The sequence below is a fragment of the Halichoeres trimaculatus genome, unplaced genomic scaffold, assembly GCF_033239565.1.
Source record: "Halichoeres trimaculatus isolate MK-OKI-2021-1 unplaced genomic scaffold, fHalTri1.1 fHalTri1_scaffold_3, whole genome shotgun sequence".
NCBI lineage: Eukaryota > Metazoa > Chordata > Actinopteri > Labriformes > Labridae > Halichoeres > Halichoeres trimaculatus.
The window spans coordinates 30,596,567-30,622,094 of record NW_027437181.1 but is presented as its reverse complement, the minus strand read 5'-3'; the positions used below and the strand labels follow the sequence as shown (position 1 = coordinate 30,622,094).

General features: G+C 40.3%; 1 protein-coding gene across 2 annotated transcripts in view; it reads right to left on the bottom strand.

The window, feature by feature from the left end:
• Window positions 1–264: 264 nt before the first annotated feature.
• Window positions 265–25,528, bottom strand: part of chst8 (carbohydrate (N-acetylgalactosamine 4-0) sulfotransferase 8) — a 262,265-nt gene continuing 237,001 nt past the window's right edge. For both annotated transcript variants that reach the window (XM_074666344.1, XM_074666345.1), the window contains exons 3-4: window positions 8,793–8,830; window positions 265–5,204 (exon numbers count right to left, since the gene is read on the bottom strand). In XM_074666344.1, coding sequence (XP_074522445.1) covers window positions 4,065–5,204; window positions 8,793–8,830 — 1,178 coding nt within the window. In that variant the 3' untranslated portion in view covers window positions 265–4,064. The remainder of the gene's footprint in view (window positions 5,205–8,792; window positions 8,831–25,528) is intronic.

Sequence of the window (25,528 nt, the reverse complement as noted above, 5' to 3'; positions counted from 1 at the left end):
GCGTTGTCTTAAACAAAGAGAGGTAGTTTGAAAAGAAGTTCAGCTCTCCATTCATTTGCTTCAAAACAACTGCATGTCTTGGCAAGAGTCCTACCTCTAAAAAGTAGGTGATGGTGCTCATGGGAAATAGAGTCTCCATCCTCGAAAAACATCAACACTTTCAGCCATATGTCACTGCAATCAATGCTAAACAGATGGTCCTCACAGACTTTAAGATAAACAACACAACAGCAACAAGGGGGAAATAAAAACAGTACAAAGTTGGAAAATGCTAAAGACAATTTATTAGTAGACACTCATCAGCCAGAAATGAGAACCACCTGAAGAATGTCTTCCTGAAATATACCATTTGATTGGCAGTGTAAAATAAGGCAAAGGGCTTTAGATCATGTTTTTACACTTTTGCACCAACGATTAACAGGTATACATTCACTTGTTACTGTAGTTACGCTTTTGATTAATCTGTCCATACACCCACAAACCAAGAAAACTTTAATCGCAAGGAGCAGGGACTGACAAGAGTATTTGCAAGATTAGTACTCATCATACTGCGATAGCTGTGCCGGTCAGAGCTTGGCTATACCTACATTGAATCTGACCACGACCTAAACAAAGATTTAATTTTGTAATTGCAGAAGCCAACACACTATACTGACAATAGCTCATACAGTTACCATCACCGTGAAAGGGTTATACCACCAAAGATGTTAGAGGTCCTCAAAGTAGATTATAGTGTCTATAGATTTTTATATCATAATACTCCATCTATTCATTGGTAAATATGTCTCTCTATAAAGTATTCTGTTACATAAAACACATTTCCAATTAGCTGCAAAGCATATAGCTGAATAGTGATTGTTTCTTTATAGAAGACTAGTCAGAGGTTGTTCCCAGCATCACAATTCATCATATTCACACAGCAGCCATTGTTCCTTTGACAGCATGTTCAGGGTTTGTAACTCGCGTGACCTTATAATCTCATATCACTGTGTACCAGGCTGGCAAAACATTAACAAAAGATATCTGATGAAACGTTGTTTCATATTATCAGACTGATTAGCAACTGAAGAGACAATAGAGTACACTCTCTGATTAAGTTTTTTGTTTTTTGTTATTGTTTGCAATGTTCAGATGCAGAGGCTGCATCAATCTAAAGAACATTTGACTGACAGCAACACTTTGAGGCTGCTCCATTCCAAGTTTCTTGCAAATATAACCACAATCTTTGGGTGGTGAAGCTGATTCTATGTTTATAAACTCAAATAAGGTGGCAGACTCTCCAGCAGTCAAGTTCAATTTAAGTATTTGGTTACAGTGACATAGGACATGAACACTAATAAAAGACGGTCGCCTCAATGCCATCAGTAGTAACCATATCAGTAAAATGATGCCGATTGTGGTTCAGGTCCATGACAGTTGGTTAGTTGGCCAGCTAGCAAACTGTTTCCAGATGGGGTCGGAAGAAGCTAATGCTGCTAACAGGAACTCCTCTGTAGCTCATTTGTTTAGGTCAGCTTCAATGGTCTCCACAGGCTACAGAGGCAGGACCCTTTAGAAGATGCTACCCATACATTAGGAAACAGTTTGAAACTGCTTATGTTAGGCAGCAAACAGCTGTGTTAGCTTGCTAACAGTAAGACATGCTGCTTTTGTGACCAGGCCAAAAAGCTGATAGGTATTGTTTCAAATTTGGCCTGAAGACCCCTGACTTCTGACTCTTTGTTTGTTCAGTTGCTTATGAATCTGATTTATAATAGTCCTTACATCTATGAGCTTTTCAAACAGCTTAAAAACAAAATCGACTGAGTTTGAACCCAGGGAGTTAAACGGTCAAAAGCTCTTCAAGTGGATTATGCCCTTGTAAGAAATATATTGTCACCCACTTTTGACACAATCAGACTTAATATTTTATTACTTGAAGTGTGGGTTTGTGGTTTGGGGGTTTGTTTCTTTTTTTTGTGTTTATCATCTGATACATGTTTCATCCTGTACAGAACAGTAAAAGATCCTCATTTGTAAAATAAATGTGCATTGTCCATCAGTGCACAGGTATGAAAGAAAAGTTAATGGCTTTAGTGCAAGCTGGGTGGCGTGTTGGGAATAAAGCAGTTTGTAAATGTTTAACACAGGATACTGTACTGTTAGTGTGAGTACGCTATAACTGTCCCCAAATGAGGCAGGACCAAGGATCGAAAGCATCCTTACACACACACACACACACACACACACACACACACACACACACACACACACACACACACACACACACACACACACACACACACACACACACACACACACACACACAGTGAAGTAGCCGTGGGTAGAAATGTCATTAGCCTGGATGGGTAGATAGGTGAAATGCAGCTCATCTGTACAGGGTCTATTATCCTATAGAGAGACCAAACAGATTAGGGATAAGTAGTAAAGAGCTAGTTTCCAAAATCTTCTATATCCATTATCTTTTTAGAAAAAAAAAAAAAATCATTAGAACCTCCAAAGCACCGAGTCATTTAATTCAAAGACTCAATTTTGCAGTCATTGAGCCTCTTGAGAGTTAAACTTGTGGTTTTCAGCTGGTGGATATTTTGTTTTGGAAAAGAACTCTTCTGTTACACGACACTCTACACTGGTATTACTGAAAGAACAATTAATGACATCAAAAAAGGAAAGAAACATACCTTCACCAAGAAGCACTGAATATATAGATTTTAGAAATACATAGAAAAATATAGATTCATCTGAATGCCCATTATACAATTTTACACAGTAGAGTCAGAAAAAGCCTATACGGTGGTGTACAATAAATGTGTTATATACAGAGGGTTACTGTAGGTTACAAATGCTGTGACTGTGTTGTAAGTGATGGCTGTTAGTGGTGGTGATAAGTGTGACAGATGGAGAAGTTAGGGCACACATTTTCCTCTTTCTCACTCAAGGAAGAATGCACTTGTCATTAAAACCAATCTTAACACCTATTTCTTCTTTGTTTCTTACTCCTTTTTTTAATTTTGTAACGCTAAACTTGACCCATTCGCTTGCCCCACCATCAACAGACTCCGCAAATTGAATGATTAGTAACTCAGCAACACTTACAAGCACTAGAAAATATTTGCAGCTTGTTAATACCCTGCAGGAGCCTGGTTATCCTGCTTTTGACAGCAGCCATTTGAGTATCCACTGTGTTGTGGGACCTGCAACACGTGTATGTGTCAGACTAAAGCACAAACCGAACCGTCAGAGTTAGAAGTAGAAAAATGCTACAATAAGTGCACATAGCTTACGAGTGGGCAGCACTTGACACATTTAAATTATTCATAATATATATCGAGTTTACTTTTGTTATGGTTTTAGTCAAAAACCTTTTACACAAAATACCTTTGTTAGAATGCGTTACATAGAGGTATACTGATGCCTTACCTGCTGTGAGTCAAATAGTAAATGCAGATCTTTCATAAACTGAGGTCTTTGTCTGAACAAAGTGCAGCACGGTGCTGTGACTGCTGCTAAATTAACCAAATGACAAACATCCAACACGTTGGTGTTTTAAATCTAGATGTAGGTGGTAAGAGCTCACATAACTCCCTGTAGTGTATACTAAAATCAATTTTATATATAGATATATGATGTACGAGCCTTGGTTAAATCCCACTCGTGTGGTGCTGTGGATGAATCATGTGCAAATGCTATATGACTCACAGTATGGCATGATTTAAAGCCTGTTTAACAATAATAAACTTTTTTTAGATTACATTTATAGTTTGAATATTCTACCTCACAATGTGCCAGAAGTGGATAAATAATTTCATTTCAGAACAGGGTTTGGTACACCATCACATGAACCTTCCCATCTCACGGAAATGCTGAAAGGAAGTTTATCCTTGTAGAAATATTTTCAGTAAAAGCAGCTTTTGTGAAACTCTGAGGAAGGTTGGTCTCTGATCCTTCTGCTCCGATGTAAAGGTCCATGTGAGTGTGTGAGTGAACCTCTAGATGTTAAGATTTCTGTCACGGGAGGATGAAGACGCAGTGGAATGTGATTCAGGCATCATGATATGAGTCAGTCAGTATAAATCTTTAAAAGGTTTAGAATAGTTAAACATCAGATAGTCCATGTAGTAGAAGTCGTAGACTCGCTGTCTCTCCAACGTGCTGACCTGTGTAAAGTATTTCTGTGTGATCTGCATAGAGGTCCTCTTGTCTGTGGGGTTCCTGTCTTTAAAACTGGGCAGCGTAAGGTTGGCCGGTGCTCCAGTTAGTCGCAGGAGAAAGTTGGACTCCTCCTCCATGTTCTCAAACTTGCCGATAAAGTCGTAACCTATGAGACATGGGTTACACAGCTGGTTGGCCTGCTCCCAGTGAATGTCCATCCCCACAGGTCGGTGGACGTCCAGCAGGTACTGGACAAACTCCTTGAAAGTCACCCCGCTGCCTGTCTTCAGAGCCGCCCACGACGGGTTCACCCTGTACTTAGAGATGATAGGTTTCCCAAACAGTGAGTGGTAATAGTTGTTTGGATTTTCAAACTTGTCTCTGTAAGCTGACACCATCCTCTCCAGTGGTTCACGCACAAACATGACTTTTGTGTATGTCTCCAGACGGTGCATGATCCCCTGTCGGTCAAAGCTGTCCAGCTTCTTCAGATGGTGGCCGTAGTGGACTGTGTCATGTTTGATGCTCTGAGCGTTTGGGGCCTGACCTGCCAGCACCATCAGGGTCCTCTTCCAGTTGGAGCACCCCGCTTTGGGCACCTGGCAGTACAACAGTTTGTACTTGTCCTCAACAAAGAGGTGTTTGACATGGTGCCGGGTGATGGTCCTGGAGATACTGCTTTTGTACTTTGCACACATCTCTTTCATCAGCTGCCGCCGCACCTCCAGAGTTTCAGAGAGCTTTTTCCAGGTCTCGGGGGAAAACGAGCCCATGAAGATTGAGGAGGAGGAGGAAACAGAAGAGGAAGAAGAGGAAGCACTGTTGTTGTTTTGATGGACTGGAGGGCTTGTTTTGAGCAGTTTGCGATGTCTTTTGGAGACATGGAGAGCGCCTATGTCCTGCTCACGGGACCCCGGGGTGGCCGTCTGTCTGCTTTCCTCAAAGTGTGGGAACTGCATGGGAGGGATTGGGCTGGACAAGATGCCTTCTGCTGCTGGATGGTCCTGAAGATGATCTGATTTGCCTCGTTCTCTGTCCTGCGTTGAAAGAGTCTGTAAAACAATGAGAACATAACATCTGTCAGGTTTTTTTTTCAACGAATCAGCCCTTTTTAATATTATTATGTATCCACTTAAAGGAGAACAAACAGTACTGACAGTAACAGAAGTGAATAATCAATAAGTTGGTAAATCTGTTTTTATTACTATGAGCTATGACATTTACCACATGTGAGGCATGTCATGCTATATTTAGCCACTTGATGGTGCTGTTTCACTACCCCTTAAACAAAGGTCTAACTGTGTTGCGTGTAAATGTCACACTGCCTAATGCCATCTCTGACCTATCAGTAAACTGTGCTGTAATGTCATATAAATGTCTTATAAACACTTAATGGGGAATCTAAATTAGAATCATCTACTGCTTGATTAGCATCATTTGATGCCCTGGGCCATCATGCATTCTGACATTTTATTTCAATTAAATGCTGTAATGGCATCATAAAGCCAATGGTCTGGATGTAGAATTTTAATTTTACAACAGACAAGGTGATGAGACGATCATGAATCTCAGCTCATCCCCCTCGTGACTTAAATGGTCATTTTCTTTCATCTGCAGGGACGTGTGGAGGGGAAGAGAAAGGAAGGAGTGGTTCCTCCCTGTCTGTTTAATGTGCAGGGCGAGAGCAGGGCAGCAACCTATTCACCAGACAGCACGTACTTCAGGGTTTGCACTGATGTGAAGCTCTCATTGGTGCTGACGATCGCAGCAGAGACGAGAGCAAGCAGGGGTCAGCTCAGGAAGGATACGGTCGTATGAGGGCTGCATGTCTGACAAAGGAACCTCATTCATGGATTGATGTGGAGTCAAACATGGTGCAGCTCTCTGTTCAACTATTTGGACCTCATAATAACAGAATGATACAACTGGGCTGGGATGAAGTTGGAGGTACAATTCATTTGGATATGAATGATGTAATTTGGGTGATTTTACTTGGTGCATATAAATTAAACAGCATATCAGAGAAAACCAGTGAGTTATCAATTTTTATGTGTGCACAAAGCCCAAAGCAAAGCAATATTTTATGTAGGAGTGGAAAGAGTGTACATCTTCTCTGGAAAAAAATAAAACTAGGGAAGGTTAAAAAAAAAAAAAAAAAACTCTGGTTATCTGTAAACTTTGTTGTCAGGAAAATGTCTTTGTACTGATTTATCATAATAACACAGAACCTGTATTTAGATCTCTGGGTTGTAAGGGGAGGTCTGGTTTTGTTTTGTAGTAAATATGTCCGTAGATTTCTACATGTGACTAATCATATATTAGCAGGCTTTGGTGTATGCAGACCAGACAGTCCATTTGCAGAGTTAAAGCAAGTGGAACCGATGTATGATAATGTCGTCCCAGCTTTCATCGGGGTAATCTGGCGATAAAATCTGCTTCAGGCTGTGTCAACAAAGCCGGTCAGTGTTGAGTCTTCCTGGAATGCTCAGAATACTGTTTACAAGTCTGAATCACAATGCTGTTTTTTCAGCAATTTTAGGATGCATCAATTGAAATAAATCAGACTGGTGGGGTTAGACTTAGACTTAGACAGACTTTGTTTGTCATTTTCTATGCAGCAAATGTATTCAGAACCAAATTTTGTTTGCATAGACTCCAGTTTACAGATACAGTGCAAAAAGTTAAAAAAGGTGCAGAAGGTACAGTAAAGTGCAGGTGATGGTAACAGGCTCAAAGTTGTTACTATAAATATGGTATTTATATGTAAAGCATTTATTTGTTTATTTATATTATTGTGTGTTAAAGAACAATAAAAGAGTTTAAGCCGTTTTTAAAAGCACAAAATTGATAAAAAAGGATTAAGGTGAGTATGCATGGCAGTGGGTCTAAAGCAGCTGCAGTCAAGCAGGGCACGGCCATATTGGCTACACCAGGGATATCAAACAGCCCAGGATGGCGCCAGATAACTTCTCAGATTATAAAAAATCACAGGGAATAGCAGCTTTGGGACAAAAGAGCATGGTTTATGTTTATGTATTTTTTTTGTCTATAATTTGACTCATTTAAAAGGCAGGGTGACTACTGCACCTTCTTCGATAAAAGCTCCCACTTTGGTTTGTGTGATTTGGTGTGTTAGTTCAAGTGGTCAGGATACAACACAGATGTGGAAATGAATATGAATTTTAAACAATTTCTAGATCTTGGTAAGTTGTTTTGATTACATAGTAAAATAACTAAGCGAGGAGTTTAAATGTGCCCAAGGGTTTAAATGTCAACATTACTTTGATGAAGATGTTTTATTTCTGTTTTATTGAATCTCTTTTTAATATTTCTGTGGTATGCTAGTATGGGTCGACAAATTTGAAAAATAAAAAAGACTTTAGGCTGTCAGGTAAGAAATTATGGTACAAACCTGCAACTAACACCAAATTGTAGCAGACAGTCTGCTGGAAGGGAGTATAACATTAAAGTAGGACTAAGGTGTTGGTGACAATCACAATATGCTTGGAGGAGGTCTGCGCTCTCTGAGTGATTTTTTGGTTCTTATGTTGTTACTGTTTTAAATGTTTTAATGCTGTGGTGTAATCTGTGTTCTGGGGATGATAAAAACACCTTAAACACGGTGTATTATTCTGATGCACATGTGTAAATGACAAACAGGGGTAAATAGTTGTTGAAATATTTTTTTTTATTGTTCATAAATTTTATGTAAGATGGTGTGACATTACATGTAAATATTTTCATAATATGACAAAGGCATAATTTGGAGTTGCCATTATTCATAGGTTATTATGCTGTGGTTTTCCTGACCTGGCTCACTTGAGATCAAATTTTGCTGTTTGTGGGACCTGAACTAAAATTAATCTGACACCCCTGGGTTACACCGTGGGAGAAATCTTTAAGTGTTTCAGTGAAGGACTATTTTCAGTGTAACTGTGACTCAGTAAAAACAGATGAACAGGTGCTGCTCCAGGGAATGTAATGAACCAAGAAATTACAGCTTCAGTTTTGCAGACACATCTGGAAGGCTTTATTGTACTTCCCTTTATATCTTAACACATGTTTCTTTATCAGTAACTGGACTATTGAATTGCAAGCACAGCAGTGCTTCCTGCTGACTCTTTCATAACAACACTGAAAAAGTTTGCCATCAATACACATTTTAACCTATTGTTACTGCACTTTTAAATATCTAAGCTTTAATTTGATTTGATCAAATGACAACAGCCTTGAATTGATGTAAATTACTATGAGAAGTTGTGTGAGGGAAGGTCAAAGGATGGCCACAGTGAGTTGGATAATCAAGTAGCTTTTGTAGCCAGAAAAACCTAATTCAGTGGCCTTCCCTTGTTCATAAAAGATACAAAAACTCCAAAAAATATAAAGAGATGAAAGCTGTTTTGCTGTAAGGGTGGTAGAAAGATTGAGTCACACCCTGGAGGGTCTGGGTCTGGAAGGACTGGGACAGTTTACTCTGTCAAGTCTGAGTGGCTGGATGCACAGTGTGAGGTCAGCCTCTCCACGCTGATGCTATCAGACACGCTGAGAGGTACAAGGCCGACAATCACTTTTTAGCTACAGATAACAGTTGGGAACAACCTGTGTATCAGTGTTTTGGGAGAAGTGGAGTAAACACTTACCTCTCTGGACTGCCGTGGAGTACTTCCAAGCTTCACGCCTGGGGACACAGAAGGGAAAAGAGACAGGAAAAATCAGTGCTTAAGTAAACAACATGGTTTTTATGTCCTTGTGGAGAAGAGAGAGAAGCCTGAGATGCATCAGAGGCAATAATTTAACGCTTCCTACCATTTAGCACGTCTGTTTTTGATCTGTGGGAAAACCACCACTGATCAGCGAGTTCACACAGGGAAGATAGGTAGCAGTATCTGTGTAATAAGCTGCCACAAGCAAGAAAAGTTGGTACATGAGTTGTGAATGAGATGGGGGTGAACGACAGGAAAGAATGGGATGCTTTATGTTTTTATTCTAGAGGAGAGGGAAGTAAAGAAAGCAGAGAAAGAAATTAAAACTGAGGAGGAAGTTTTGAGTCTCTGGGACAGCAGAAGAGTGATAAAGACATACAGATTGGTTTTGTGGCAGCCGCAGGGACAGGTGGGATGCGTATCGGCAGATGTGTGGCAGCAGGACAGACAACACATTTAGCGCTCTGTCTCCAGCTGGACATCTCCTTTCCTTAGGTCCCCCCCCTTCCCACTGATAGATAATCAGGCTGACAGCCCTGAGTGGGGCTGCATTGCTGCTGATGGGGGGACGCAGACACCTCCGTCTGAGTGGCCTGTCACTTCCAATTCCTGGGTTGGAAGTGATAGGAACCTGCACACGACTGAGGGAAGGAGGGTTTAGATGCAGGCCACAACCTTCCCTAAGTAATGAGATCTGCGGATCCCTATCTCGCATTTAACCACGCTTCGCTGGGGAGGGAATAAAATGTGCTGTCCAGATGCAATGTTGTTTTAGATTAGTATGCGCTAGAGAGCCTGGCGTTGCTGTCTGAGTCGTTGCCTGTCTTCATTCTTCTGAACGAGACACAGAGGAGGTAAAAAGGAAGAGGAGGGGGGCTAAGGAGGTGGTGTGTGACATTTTCTAATCTTGTCTGGGGGCGGCTGTGCTATTTGATCTTCTAACCCTAATGGTAGCACATGTAGGATGCATATCTGTCATATCAGTGTGCATGTAGGAACAAATGAATATTTATCACATCATACAGGATCCAGGGTAACACATCGATAGCATAACGATAGCAGCAATCTCTGTCTGCTGTTCTCAACTGATAGAGCAGTATGGGCCCCTTGTAGCCTTGGCCTTCCTGTCAGGAAACACGCTTAGTTATTGATGTTGAAAGCCCCATCAAGGTGGTAATTGAATTCTCCAAAGGTTTAATTGGTTCCGTCTGAAGGCTGTTTGGTCTGGCTGTGGTTACGAGTTTGTCACAGCAGCTGGTGTCATTTCTGTCGCACTTCCCCATTTCATGTCACACCTTCAGTCCAGCTTTAAACCTTTTAATGTGGCAGTCCTCCCCGCCGCAGCTGACAGTCAGGATGAAAAATGTTCACTCGGTTTAAAAAATTCCTTTAAATATGTGACCTTCATTTAAATAATTTGTTCTGTGATTTAAAAGAGAAACTGGATGAATGAACGGCCACAAGGTTAAATTAGAATCAAGCTTAAGCTATTGAATCTGAGACTCTCCTGCAGTGTTCGGCAAATAGTTTTTCAGATGTTGAAGCTTAAAAGAATCTGAAATATTTGGGAAAAAAAAGACTCTGTAAGTAAGATTTTTGGCGATAGCTGGATTTGGTTAAGTTGACCCTTGACTTATGGGGAACACTGATTGGTTTAGGCGTGTTTTGAGTCGAGATGTTGACATTCCATCTTGCTGGATAAGAAGCTGTTTTCTGTACCTTTGCTGTGCAAATGTGAATAAAACGTGCAGCTTTTGAATGGAGTTTGCAGTCTAATTTTCCATTTTTTTCTGGTAAAGAAAAGTCAATGTGAAGCTGATAACAAATACACAAGATCAAATTATGGTTTGCCAAAAAAAGGTTTTTGAGGGACTCCAAAAAGTTTCTTGGACATCAAGTTACCTGTGAGGCTGGTATCACCTCTGTGATGACTAGAATTGAAAAGAACCACCGCCCTTTCTTTTTTCATTACTCCACTGAGAATGTTAAGGACCATATTGTGGTTGTAAAGCGCTTTAAACTGAGTGCCACACACTGTAGATTGATAAGGACAGAAGAGAACCAACACTAGTGCAGTGCATTGTGGGAAACAATGTGCAAGGTAGATTGGCCTGATGGGTAATATATATTTTTCTCTATTCAGAAACTCAAGGCACATTAAAGATTTGCTCTTTTTCATACACAACACAACACAGTTTGTTAAAATCAGTAAATATTGCTGGTAAAGTATGCCATGGTGCGAGCTGACATCTTTCAGTTATTATTATAATTATTTTTTGGTGATTTTTTGTTACATTTTTTATTTATTTGAAAAAAAAATCAATGTATCTATCTATCTATTTATTATTATTATTAAATAAATAAATAAATACATATATATATATATATATATATATATATATATATATATATATATATATATATATATATATATATATATATATATATATATATATATGCAAATACAAAGATAAAATTGAATTAATATTGTATTGTGATATTTTAATAGAATATTTTTACCCATGACATAAAATAACACCAAGTTTTTTAATTTTTTTTTACATTTAAAATGAAAATGTTTGTAAATATCTTAAAGACTAAACAAATTACTGCCTGTACATTAAGTTTTAATTCCGCTTTATTAAAAGAAAAGCCTGATGACCAAAAGATACAGTTGATGAAATTCACCCATGGTCTGTACAGCTGTGGAAAGAGATGAATTCATTTGAATGTTTTTTATTCATTTATCACAGAGCTTGGTAGAATCATAAGGTATTATTTGGGCATGCATTTTTCAGGCCCAAAGATGCCTTGAAAACGGCACACTTCAGGCTGAAACATTCAGGACCTAAATGATCTCTAAACCCTGGTAATGGCCGTGGTTGCTGTTCATCAAGTGTGCACACTAAATTACATTTGAATGAGGAACATCTGTCCATGACAGAGCATGACTGAAACAAACAGCAAAACAATGTAAAGTGAATTTTAGGGGTATTTGTAAACATCATCTATCTCCGTATCTTCTGTTTGGTTGAAGGTAATAGTTGCTGTTTGATTGCAATTTCACACTCAGTCAGTTCCACTCAGTATAACTATGTTATTGATTTTTACTGCTGCAGAGAGAAACAATGATAAATTGTTGAGACTGAAGTTTCAGAAAATTCATCCAGTCCCACATTAAGATGTAACAGCTAAAGCAGAAGAAGAGTGTTTTTCCAAAAGTCATTCTGTAACTCATCCAAAAGTAGATTTTTCTTACAAGGTATGTTTTCGAGGTTTGATTAAGAGAAATGGTAACTGTTCTGACTTTTTATTGCTGTATTCTACTTGATTTAGAGAAAAAGATCCTGCAGCACTATGTTTCAGAATAAATGTACCTAGATATAATACAAATAACGCTATAATACAATACAATACAATACAATACCTTATGAAACAAAGGCATATAATGAGGTAAGATGAGATGCTATACCACAAGGTCCTATCTAATAAGGTATGAAATGAAGCAATGTTAAATGAAACAATATGATAAAACACAGTATCATACCTACTTATGAAACAATATGGTATGATGTAATGCAATAGTTTATCATAACACACTGTTATAACACATTTGTTGCTAGGCGCCACCCCATTGTGGCTGCCTGTTACAGCAGCTCTCTCTTCCTTGTCCTTTTCTTGGAATTTTTTCATCTCTTTTTCATCATCTCTGCATTTGGGGTGGGTCATTACTTTGTATGGTTAATTTGTTGGTCACGGACTAAAGACAAAACTGGTTTTGTCTCCAGTGATACTTTTACTATTTTTAATCCTGTGTTTGTCTGGAGATTCTACATGTTACCATGGCTGCATTTTTTATATTTGAAATCAGCTGTTAGCAGTCTGTCATGCTAACTGGTGCAAGGCCTGATGATTTCCCACAAGGTGGGGAGAAGGAGGTGAGGACGATGTGCTGGTTCTCAGGTGTTAGCCAAGAAGAGACGACATGGACCTGTCCTTCCATCCATCATTATTGATCTAAGATCTATCTCCAAAAAGATGGACGAGCTAGCCATGCTAACCCAGCAACGGAGAGAACACCAGAGCGCAGAGTAGCATCATGCTATTCACAGACATGGCTAACGGAGCTAACATCAGACACCAACGCCACATTGGAAGAGCTTCACCTGCTGTGAACAGACAGGATCCAGGAGACAGAGACTGAACAGATTGCTGAAGAAGTTCAGTCCTGGGCCCTGTGGAGGTGGAGGCTGGCTGAACTGGACAATGACGGACAAGCTGTCATCATCTATTTTCTTATGGACGTTATTATGCTTTCTATACACTTAATTTTTTTTTTTTTTTTGCTGCTGCGACTCCCCCCGAATTTCCCTTTGGGGAATATAAAGTGTTTTCTATTCTATTCTATTCAGTTCTATTCTATTCAGTTCTATTCTATTCTATGACACAAAACACTGTAACAATACAATACAAAACAAATAAATAAGAATAAATAAGATATAAGATAATATAATATAAGATAAGATAAGATAAGATAAGATAAGATAAGATAAGATAAGATAAACTTTATTGTCCCCAGAGGGGAATTTGTCCTGTACATAAGTGCAGTGCTGCTCACAGCTAATACATCATTCATTCATACCAATTTACAATAACATGCATGTTTTAAAATTAATACAGATGTGATGTGATATTAAAATACACAATATGGTAGTACTTTATACGATGCAATAAGAAACAAAACATTATGATACAACAAGATACAATGACAGGAAATGAACATTTTAAAGGAGTCATTATAGGGTTAATAAATTCTTGATTATTTGTATGTTTTTTTTTCTGCTAGATCATAAAGTTACTTGAGTTCAGAAAACAGTTAAACAATAATCAATTGTAACCTATGTTGGACGAGCTCCTCCAGGTGTCATAAGTGCTTTTATTTTTCATCTCAGTTTAATTCTGATACCTCTGGAGCGGATATAGAGACACAGCTCACTATGAGGAGCACAGAGATTGAAAGGACATTCTCTGGTTTATTGACGGGGATAGCAGCCTTATATGGATTTAAAATAGAAATCTCTACAAAGGGCCTCATGGTTGACAGATTATTTGGTGGGATGACCAAGTAGTGTCGCTGTGTGGGAAACACTGGCTGAGTCTATTACCTGTAAATCTGTGATATGCTCTGGCAATAACTGTCCACAGAAAAAAAAAAAAAAAGACACAATGACATCAAGCAGGAGACGTTGAAGGCAGACAGTGCCCTCGGCTGTTTACAAAGGGTATTGAAAGTGCATCATTCTTTAACCCTGGCAATAGATCATCATTTATGTGTATCATTTTTCTCACTTGTCTGGTGAGGCACTGTTCATGACCCTGAAGAACAGCCAATAAAGCTTGAGTTGTCTTAATCAGTGGATGTTAAATGTCAGTCTCTGGCTGTTCTGCTTTTGTGTCTCTTTTAAAGCCTTACATGCTTTCTGTAAATGCATAGAAAGTCTGCAGTTCACCATACAGATCAAAAAGGATGATTTAGTAGTGTCTGATAAGATTTGCTTTTGAGCATTCCTCCGTAATTCGATGACGATAACTTCAAAGCTGCTCTTGAGCTGTGTCCTCTGTTGCCCTCTAAGGTAACCTTGAACAACCACCTCTCTTTCTTTTCGTCTCCCAGACACATAGCCTCTGAATATTCATGCAGACAAGCCAGCATTACTGCCAGAATCCATATAAACAAGGGCCACATCATTAGCGGATCCATTATCATCCCTCCTCTCAGAGACCCTTGTACGTCTCTCTAACAGCGACACACATCAAACATCCTCTCCCTTCCGCCGCTGCTGAGGAGGAGCAAAGGACAATAACAATGTGAAATAATGAGCTTGTTAAGTGAAGGATTGTGGCCCGATGTTCTGGGAGAACTTGTTAAATGGCCGGTTTGAAGCAGGGACAGGGCAGGAGGCTGCTGGCAGCCAGACAAGGCGGGTCCTCCTACGGCTCACCATTAAGGCTAGGCCGTCACCATGAACCTCTCATTAGTCATTCAGCTCACCCAGCCTCTGTGACCCCGACCAGCTGCACCCCTCTCTCCACCGGACAAAACCACCCACACCTGCACTCTGCTCACAGGCTCCTCCTCCACTTGACTCTGTGTGGGAGCACGGGGCTCAGGCGTACTGGTGAGGGTTTATCAGAGGTAAAAACACTCGAGAACAGAGGTATTAGGCTTTAAGCTCTGGTCCATTGATGTTTTAACTTGTTGTGGTAAAAGATAAAACAGCGTTTCAGTTGGAGCTGAAATCCTCCAGGATGGGACCAGAGAGAGCAGCTGCTGGAGGAGGGGGAGAAGGAGGGGAGGTGATGGGTGAGCAATCAGTGAATCAGGATTGAAGACGTGCCTGTGAGGGATCTCTAAAGACCACATAGGAAGCGTCTTAAAACTGTTTGTAACAGCTTCTGACGAATGGCTCGTGTTTTGAAGGAAGACTTGGAAGCTGTAAGATCTTCCTGTGTGTTTGTATCTCAAAGCACAGGTTTGGCAAAGAGTGGAACAATAACACATCACAGTCCAATCAGATACGGTTGTGTACTGTTGATGAAACACAACCAAAACACCAGTAAACAGATGTTTTCCTCTGTTTCAGAGGGAAGCATGAAGCCAAACCAGGAGGACTCTGAATGCAAACCAGTGTTGCTGGTGCTCTGGCTTTGTCATTTCAAGTTTAAGGGCGTATTCACACCTGGATTGTCTGGAGCAGTTGTTCCAAAACAGTGAGCAGCCCCCCTGAAAGCCTGTGTTGTTTGGGCACATGTGAACACAGAGATCGCTCACGGATACGGGACACTTTTCTTCCATTTGAGCCTTATAGCAGTTCCTTTACAGTGAGAACACAAACGCCCCAGGAACCGGCACAACTGACTCATACCTGTGGCTCAAACTGTAGTGATGGGGGCAGTAATGAGCTCAGTTGACAACTGTACAGTCAAAACAGTAGAAGAAGAAGGAGTAGAAGAATCAACCACGGCAGCAGAAGAAGAGAAGACCGAAGAACTAAATAAAATGAGATGTGGGCTCACGTGGAGCGGTAAAGAGACAAAGTGCCTTATCAAAGTGCCTTCATGCAGTCGGGACTCTTAAGAACTACAGATGTTGTTCATATAGCACACACTGATACATGAGCCATAAACTCTATAATGTTAATTAGCCACACACGTTGATGCTCCATGAAGATAAGGAAACTCCCCAAAATCGCCTGCATGTGGCAATTGTTTACAACTTTGGACCACAACAGACTTTTGCCTTGTGAACACAAACAAACCAAGTGACAACTGATATAACTGTATCATTTTTGCCCCTCAATCGGAACAAAATAAATGAGCCACAGATGTGAATACAGCCTTAAACTCAGAGTCAGAGCTGCTTCATGTGAAAGACAATGCTTGGTTGGAGGTCCAGAGTGTTTTTGCCTGAACTCAGACCAATATCGATATTATTTGTACCATACTGGGAAATTCTTTACTAGGGATGTCCCGTTCACCTTTTTTTTTCTCCCGATCCGATTTCGATTTTTTTATTTTGAGTATCTGCCGATCCCGATATTTCCAGATCCAATCTTTCAGCAGCAATGCATTAGGAAAAAAGAAAAGAAAAAACTCCTACAAGTTGTCCTTTGAGTTTTTTTTATTTTATTCAAATGAAGGTATCATTCTAGCCAACATGGATACAGCTTTTTTTCTCCACTTAGTGCAGCATTGGACCAACAAAATAAAAATAAAGCTTCTCAGTGGTGCACCACAAGATAACCTTGTATGTGTGTGACAATAAGGTTGCAATTTCTTGTTTGCAATATCGTTGTACTTGTTATAATGACAAATAAAGTTATATTCTAAAATGAATTATGATGTTCTATTATACACATTTTAATTAAAAACAAGAACTAAGGCCCCAGGCTTTTTCCTTCCCCCGATCTCCGATTGTTAAAAAATGCCCTGATCCCGATCCGATCCCGATCACGTGATTAGATTGGGACATCCCTATTCTTTACCTGATCTGGTGTAGAGCTGGAACAGCCAAGACAAAACATCTGCTTCCTCAAGTGCTGGACTTTCAAAGAGAGGTTCTCCAGTATTTCTTGTCCTTATTAAACTGTGCAGAAACTGTAGGAATTATGACAGAGGGTAACACAATGTGTCTTATATGGACTGTAATTGAGGTTGACATCCAATAAATTTTAAATGTACTTAGGTTGAATTAAAACATTTCAAACACAAACATTGTATCAGCTTATAAAAATGGTACACAGCCACACGTTTTTCAGAGTAGACATGAGTTGAGTAAATAGAACCTATAGATGTTGCTTTAATACTCTACTTTCACATGAATATGATACTAAATGTACTGAAAGACTCAGGTTTGCAAGCTTTGCTGCTGATTTTCTCATGCAGCTTCTCCAGAGCATTAATTTTCATTTGCATTGTCTCTGCCAGCATGTTGACAGCAAGCTAAAAAGTGACTGTCCCTTACTTTCTCTTAATTATTTTAAAGGCCTTTGCACCTCTCTAAGCTCAAACAACTGAGGAGAAACAGGAGATGAGTGGAGAGACATGCAGAAAAGGGTCACGGCCAGAAGTTGTGCCAAACAATGTGCTCCACTGCCCTTTACTTTTGTTTTGTTTTACACCAACCCTCAGAGGAAATATTTGGCTCTTTAGCTGCTAAATGCTTCACTAGCTGGACCAACCACTTGCTAATGTTTCAGTTTGTTGCCAGGTGCTGGTCAGGAAATGTACTGAGGGGTTGTTAGAGCTGCTTTTACTACACAGAGGTGAGTGAGAGTGATGATGCTGAGCCAGAACAGTGACATTGCTCTGCTTGGGAACAGTTTTCTTTAATGTATTTTAGTTATTTGATAAGCCAATGTGGTTATCTGAAGAAGGCCCCTTTTGAGAAAATAATCCTGTTTTTATCTGGACTTCTTATAATGCTGGTTGTGATTGCAGAAAGTTTGTCCTAGTTTTGATGTATTCTTGTATTGATGCTAAAATCACAGGTGATAAACAAATCCTTTTGATTTTTTTTCTCACATGATGGTTAAACTACTTTTACTTGTGAATAATTCACAGCAAAGGCCAAATTATCAGCCAACAAAAGGAGCAGATATTGTTTTTTCTGAAAAAATGAATATTTATTATAGAAGCCACATAAGCTGATTAGCAATTGAAGCTAACGTATGAGATATCGTCTTTGAAACCTGTTTGTTGAAAAGACTCCTCTCTTGCTCTCTCCCTCCTCCTCCTCCTCCTCCTCCTCCTCCTCCTCCTTCTCCATCACCTCCTCTTCACACCTCCTGGATTTGTCACTGACTGAGCTAAGAGCCATGAGCAAGCAGCTGGCATCTGAAGAAAGTTGTAAAGTGAAAGAAAATAAAGGACCTACTTCTCAGCCAAGATGACAAAGCTGTGTCATTATTTCGACATAATGCTTGTTAATTGCGTCTGTACTCATTTGACATTTTTGAGTTTGGCCTCAAGAAGTAATTACACCTTATTAGTGTGCATTGTTGGCTGTTTGAGGGTGTTTGCAGGCTGCAGATCTACAGTATGGGATCATGATTTGCTTTGGACTCAACCTAAAAACTTACTCTCAGAAAACGCAGAGTGCAACAACAATGCTGAGCACAGCCATGACAGTATGATGTGATAATAGGATAATCATGTGCATCAGCCACTGTTCCTATGTCTCTCCCCTGCTTTACATTTTCACTCAGTACCAGTGTGGCAATGTCTCCCCACTTTACAGATCATTTAAAACAGACCCTGGTGGACAGATGTGCTACTGAATGCATCCTGTGTTGTGTGAATACATGGTGCATGTACATAAAATGTGATTTACAATTAATTTTAGTCTTTTGCAGCAGTTCCACAACAAAATTAAATGTGTTGTTCTTTTCTGTGGAAGTTGTGAAAAGTGATTATTTGGTCTCTAGATATCGTTCATGGTCCAACAGGTGGAACATGTCTCTATAGGACACGAACGTGAGCCTGACATGAGTGAGATGACAGAAAGAGACAGGGGGTGTGAGAGATGTAAGCTGCAGGCTGAAGATGCCTGCTGACATTTACATCACAGGGTTTGAATTAAACATGTAATATGTGTGCCTCTCCAAAGGGTAATGTAATGTTGAAAACTGTGTCACTCTAGCTTGTGTTTGCAGCACATCAACCTCCCTTCTCGGCTTCAACTCTTGACCCCGTTATGACATTTTCTGACCTCTCCCCCCTGCAATCTTCCTTTTATGGCCTCAGAGGGAGCACATGAGGACAGTTATTAGTTAAGCCCTCAAGTTACAGGAGGCCCTAATGTGGGTCACCCTTCCACCTCTGACCCCACATGAAGGTCAAGAGTCGGGGAAACCCGTAAATCATCTCTAATCTCGTTGGTTCCAATTCAAATGGAAAAAGAGGACACTTGCTCTGATCTCCGCCACGTTTAATCAGTGTGTGCCTCTTTCACACCTTAAATAACACATGCTCCTGCTTATTATTGTCTGTGAGAGCACAGGCTGAGCACACAAAGACCACACCAACATCCAGTGAGATAAAGACCCAGCTCGCTCACAGACTGAGTACGATGTGAGGCTGTGCTGCTGCATGAACATCCTCCATTATCTTTACTGCTTTTCCCTGTTGGGATCGTAGGGGGGCTGACGCATATCTCAGCTGTTCTAGGCTGGGCACACCCTGAGCAGTCACCAGCCTATCACAGGGCTAACATATAGCTAGTCAACCAACCACGCATTGCCAGCTTGTGTTTCCTGCACTGAGGTTGTGCAGCTGATTGGCTCCTGCATCATCACTCCCATCACAATGTTACTCATACGACTTACACTGTGGTTTGGTTAATAATGCTCAATGAGGAAGCAAGAAAAAAAATAAGCGTGTTGATTTGACGCAGGAGCATAAATCAGGCCTGTTAAAGACTGAAATGTAACAACCTGAAATGTAATTTAAAAAAAAGGTAAAAACATCTTGTTACATTTTGGGAAAAATGTTGTTACTTTCTGGGCTCAGGATCTTGTTACATTGTCAGATATTACATTTCGGGTTTTATTACATTTTTTATCATTTTGTTTTGGGTTGTTGGTACATATCAAGCTCTAACAAGGCCTAACTGTCATCATCTGTGGACCTTCAAGAAGAATCAGAATGAATCACTGTCATTGGCTTTTGACCTATCAGAATCAAGTATCCAACAGTTGTAGGAAAGTGTCCTCTTTAATGTCCTCTGGTTTTTTACAACCACGGTTTGCAATATACACTCACTGGCCACTTTATTAGGTACACCTTGCAAGTACCAGGTTGAACCCTCTTTTGCCTTCAGAACTGCCTTAATCCTTGGTGGCATAGATTCTACAAGGTACTGGAAAAATTCCTCAGAGAGTTTGGTCCATATTGACATGATAGCATCACACAGTTGCTGCAGATTTGTCGGCTGAACATCCATGATGAGAATCTCCTGTTCCACCACATCCCAAAGGTGCTCTATTGGATTGAGATCTGGGGACTGTGGAGGTCATTTGAGTACAGTGAACTCATTGTCATGTTGAAGAAACCAGTCTGAGATGATTCCAGCTTTATGACATGGAGTGTTATCCTGCTGGAAGTAGCCATCAGAAGATGGGTACACTGTGCTCATAAAGGGATGGACATGGTCAGGAACAATACTCAGGTAGACTGTGGACTTTAAACCATGCTCAGTTGGTACTAAGGGGCCCAAAGTGAGCCAAGACAAAATCCCCCACACCATTACACCAGCAGCAGCCTGACCCATTGATACAAGGCAGGATGGATCCATGCTTTTATGTTGTTGACGAAAAATTGTGACTCTACCTTGGTTGTAACCAGCGATTATTTGAGTTACTGTTGTCTTTCTAACAGCTCCAACCAGTCTGTCCATTCTCCTCTGACCTCTGGCATCAACAAGGCATTTTGGCCCACAGAACTGCTGCTCACTGGATATTTTCTCTTTTTGGGACCATTCTCTGTAAACCCTAGATATGGCTGTTGGTTAAAATCCCAGTAGATCAGCAGTTTCTGAAATACTCAGACCAGCCCGTCTGGTACCAACAACCATGCCATGTTCAAAGTCACTTAAATCACCTTTCTTCCCCATTCTGATGCTGGGTTTGATCTGCAGCATATCGTCTTGACCATGTCTACATGCCTAATGCAGTGAGTTGCTGCCAAGTGATTGGCTGATTAGAAATTTGCGTTAACAAGCAGTTGGACAGGTGTGCCTAATAAAGTGACCGACAAGTGTATTTTGTCTATAAGGGGAAGAAAAAAATCAGATCTGTTCAAAGCTCTAAATTAATTTAAGGGACTCAAAGTTAAAACTTCTTGTAAGTTTATCAACATCTGTTTGTCCTGTCCTGTAGGTACAGGGTGAGCATTACCACCAGAAAGTCCTCTCCTGCATCTAAAATTACCCCAAAACTTTGACAGTTAAGATGTCAGTGTAACTGTTCCAATAAGACTTTGTGACAGCTTTAATGAACTATTTCAAAGGTGGTCAGTCCTCTCACTGATGCTCTGCCTGTCTGTTTTGATCATATAGCACCATTATTATTCAACAGAGACAGTTTCACAGACTGTTTAAAACTCCTCACTGAAGGTTTAATGATAAAGAGGAGATGCCTCTGTGGGGCTTTAAAAAATCTACCTCATGTTTTAATTTGCTCTAATATTGGGCTTCTTTTCTGTGCAGTCTTCAAATTCTCTCTCATGCTGCTAACTCTGGGGCGCTGAACACAGCAGGGGGGGAAATAATGAACCACACAGATAGGAGGCTTCTGAAAGGGGGTGATCCAATGTGGCACAATTACCATTATGACAATTCATTTTGACTAAAATATATTCTCAGAGCAGATCCTACTTAGGGTACTTTCAAGGTTAGGAGATGCAAAGACTTCCTAGGGCGGATTTCCATGGAAACAGAGAGTCAGAGAGTGAATGTGAGGCTGTGGTGGGAGGTGGCTTGTTTTAAAACCGTGTAGAGGACAGGGTTTGACAGCCTGCGTGAGGAAGGATGTGTAAACAAATGCTACCTGTCAGCCGCAGGGCCCAGGTTAAGTGAATTATGTCGGCCGAGACGAAGTGCAGGAGGCTGTAATTGGCACACATCTTGTTTAGATGCTAGAGAACAGAGTGCAAACTGCAGTGCTTCCTCCATGTAACACTACACTGCCAATGACAATGGGAAGCAAATGCAATTCAAAAAGTCCCCACAGTTAGTGGAGATTTCCTGTTTTGAACCTTGAAATTCAAGAGTTCACACAATGAAACCTGCAAGCTGAGCTGCCATGTGCTGTCCAGGATACTGCTCAGGCCCGGTGAGAAGGAGAGGAGGATTCAACAGAGGTGATGATGACGTGAGAGGTGTGATGTGTGCTCATGTATCTGAAGCCTGAGCACTGAATCGACCAGTCATAGAGGGAGAGATGTCAGACCTACTGTGAAGATTGCTGCACAGCCTTCTGTCGAAAATACCACCTCTGGCGGTTACAAAAATTTGGTATTGTTTTTAAATGAATACTGAAGTAAAGCAGTTGTAATAAAAAGGTTTTGTTTTCACAAATCATACACTGTAAGTAAACATTTGAGTAAAAAGAGGACAAGAACACTGTAAAGGCTAAATGCCCCCCGGAGTATGTTGTATTTATCTGCTTGTGAAATAATCCCACTTGACTCCCTTCTAAATAAGAAGATATATCTCAAAGGTCATTATACATTTCCACTGAACTTCATGATGCTAGAAAACAGACCCGTTCACAGAAAACGTCTTTGACATCATGCACCTCGGGAGTTGTGGTAAACTAAGATCGATAAAGTTTTATTTTTACACAAACTTCTACTCGTAACTTTAATGGTAGATTCAGATATTTCCAAGCCCACTCATCTTGTTCTGATGATTCAACTTCAAAAGTTTTTTTGCCAATTCAAGCAAGACATGCTCGAACTGTGAGTTATGTAACATTATCTGTGGGAAATATTGGACCTTGGTGCAAACTTCACAGCTCCGCTGAATGACTGTACTGAGAGATCCCTCCTTTGCTTCTTTTTAATGGTTTGCTTATTTCAAGTTCCTCTCGTCTTCATCAACAGTCCTCTGTGTATGTGAGAGGAAAATAATGTCCTGACCTAATTTCTTCAATATAAAGTGATGTCCAAAATGAGGACTTCTTAGAAATACACAAATGGTCTAGAAAAGGAAGAGTTGTGTGTGGGTTTTGATCCTCCTTGAGGCAGAACTTGATTTGTGATATTGGGCTGCATAAATAAAACTGACTCGACTTGGCCTGACTTAAGTATTCATATATGCAAAACCCAGACAGGCACAGCACCCATGACAGAACTCTGTTCACTGATTTCAGATCTTATCCCAGTCACTTGTTGTAGGATTTAGTGCAGACAAAAGACAGCTAAGATTGAAAACGCATTTATCTTTGCTGCGATCTCTCGATATGCAGATGACACACACACATTCCCTTATTTACTCTTTTGTGGTCAATCAAGGAAAAAATAACAAGGATTTTTTTGTACCACAACAACACAAACCTGATTTTTATATGTCCATAAAAGCATCCCTTCAAACAAAAACCCTATCTTCAACAAACCCTGCCGACAACAAAAGCTGTCAACAGGCAGCACACAGCCAATATTTCTCCTCCACCACAGACTCATGCAGTCCGTCACATTATGGGGAACAAGTTGCTTTTTCTCCAAACTCAAACTCACAAACTTGATAACATTCATAAAATTGAAGAAATGTAACATTCAGTTCCAGACCGCTCGCTCTGCAGCAGCTTACTTCACTTCTCTGCTCCCTGCTGCTGATGCAGGACAACAATGGGAGGGCTTACTTCAGCAAAAGCTTTATTCCTCTTATCCCCACAACATGTTAGACTGCAAATGAATAAATACACAGCAAATGAGACCTACAAAAGGTGCGAACACTTGCTTATTCAGCTGGTTGGGACTCACAGTGATTCATTGCACTTCTGGAGCATGGACAGCTGCAGGTGCTGAAATAAAAGTTGCATTTACTGGAGGAAAAACAACTGATTATTAAAAAACACATTCTTTACATGCAGCATCACAGCCATTAGATTCAAACACTACATTTTTCTTTAGAATTGAAAATTTGGAGCTTATGAATAAAAAGATTACATTTACTGCTTGAAAACGTGTCCCTCACAGCGTGAATTTAGAGTCAAAACCTATAGGTTTAATTACAGACTGTGTGATGTGTTTGGTTTAAGAGAATGTGTACCTGTTATTGGATCACACCATATCCTTCAAACAAGAAAAAGCAGAATCTGAATAAGTGCACCTCTCTGTCCTGATTTTGATTCAATTTTCTGTCAAAGCCTGTTCAAAGCGCTCTGTAATGGCTTTCTTGCAGATCAAATGAGTTGTTAGAAAACCTATTTTAGGTTATTTTTTCCTCACATTTTCATGTTCCCAGATTAAAGAGCTTGTCCAATCCCTTTGTGGTGACCTGTTGGTACACTGTTGGGCACGCTGAGGTGCTGTGATCAGACGCTGCTATGTCTTCGTTAAGACTCCGTGCTCCCCTGCTCACCTCTATTTGCAGTGAGATTGGGGACTGGAATTGGCCCTGTCACTGTTTACCCTGGCCTCTCATTGGAGTTAGCGCCACGTCCCCCCCTCACACGCCTTGTTTTCCTGTCAGAACACCGCTGATTATAGCAGGGACTGATGAGTCCAGACATGTGAGTAAAGCACAGGGACCGCCAGCTGAATGCTTAAACATGAGCCTTCACCCTCTGCCTATAGTTCCCATCAGTACATCACACTGACATGCACAAAGAGCATTTAAATGACTGTTAAACCACATACAACCACCCCCCTTCAGAGCCAGGATTCATTCTGTCAAATTAGTGCTGTTTCTTACATCAGACTGTCAAATTATGGCATGTCAAAAACATGTTTGAACAGAGCAGACTGGATGTTAAATGAGTGTTTAATCACCCCCATACAAACATAATTTCACACAGAGTGAGCCTTTTGTGTCTACATTAGGACCATATGCCCTTCTACAGAGGCTGTCATCTTGTGCCACCATGTTTCTATTGTAGTGAAGAAAAGACAAACTATGAAGTGTAAAATGTGTTTCTGTACTTTGTGAGCAGCTGATAAAATTATGACGGTAGAAAGACAAGAAAGAAGAGATGAGTTGGGTGCATTTTTTTATTGCTAAGTTATTGATAATAAACATTTCCCAAACGGGGATTCACACTCGGCAGGCAACACAGGCCTTTATTGGGGGTGGGGGATTAACAAGAGTTATCGAGGATCTAACCGCTTGATATCTTGAAATATGTCACCTTTCACCCATTAATTGTAACAGCCTCACAAGAAAACAAGATTTCTTTTTCAGCTTATACTGTTGAAGTGAGCCTCTGTGTAACTTTTCCTTTTAGAGCGAAGAACTATACTTGGAAAAGATGAGTAGGCACTAAATCGGGGTCATTATAAACCAAAAGAGATTTTTGGACAAAAAGTCTTGGCTGAAGTTCAAACATTTTCTATAATCACTGAAAAGTTGGGATCCATTCCCAGAGGGAGGTTTAGCATAGTGTAGATGACAA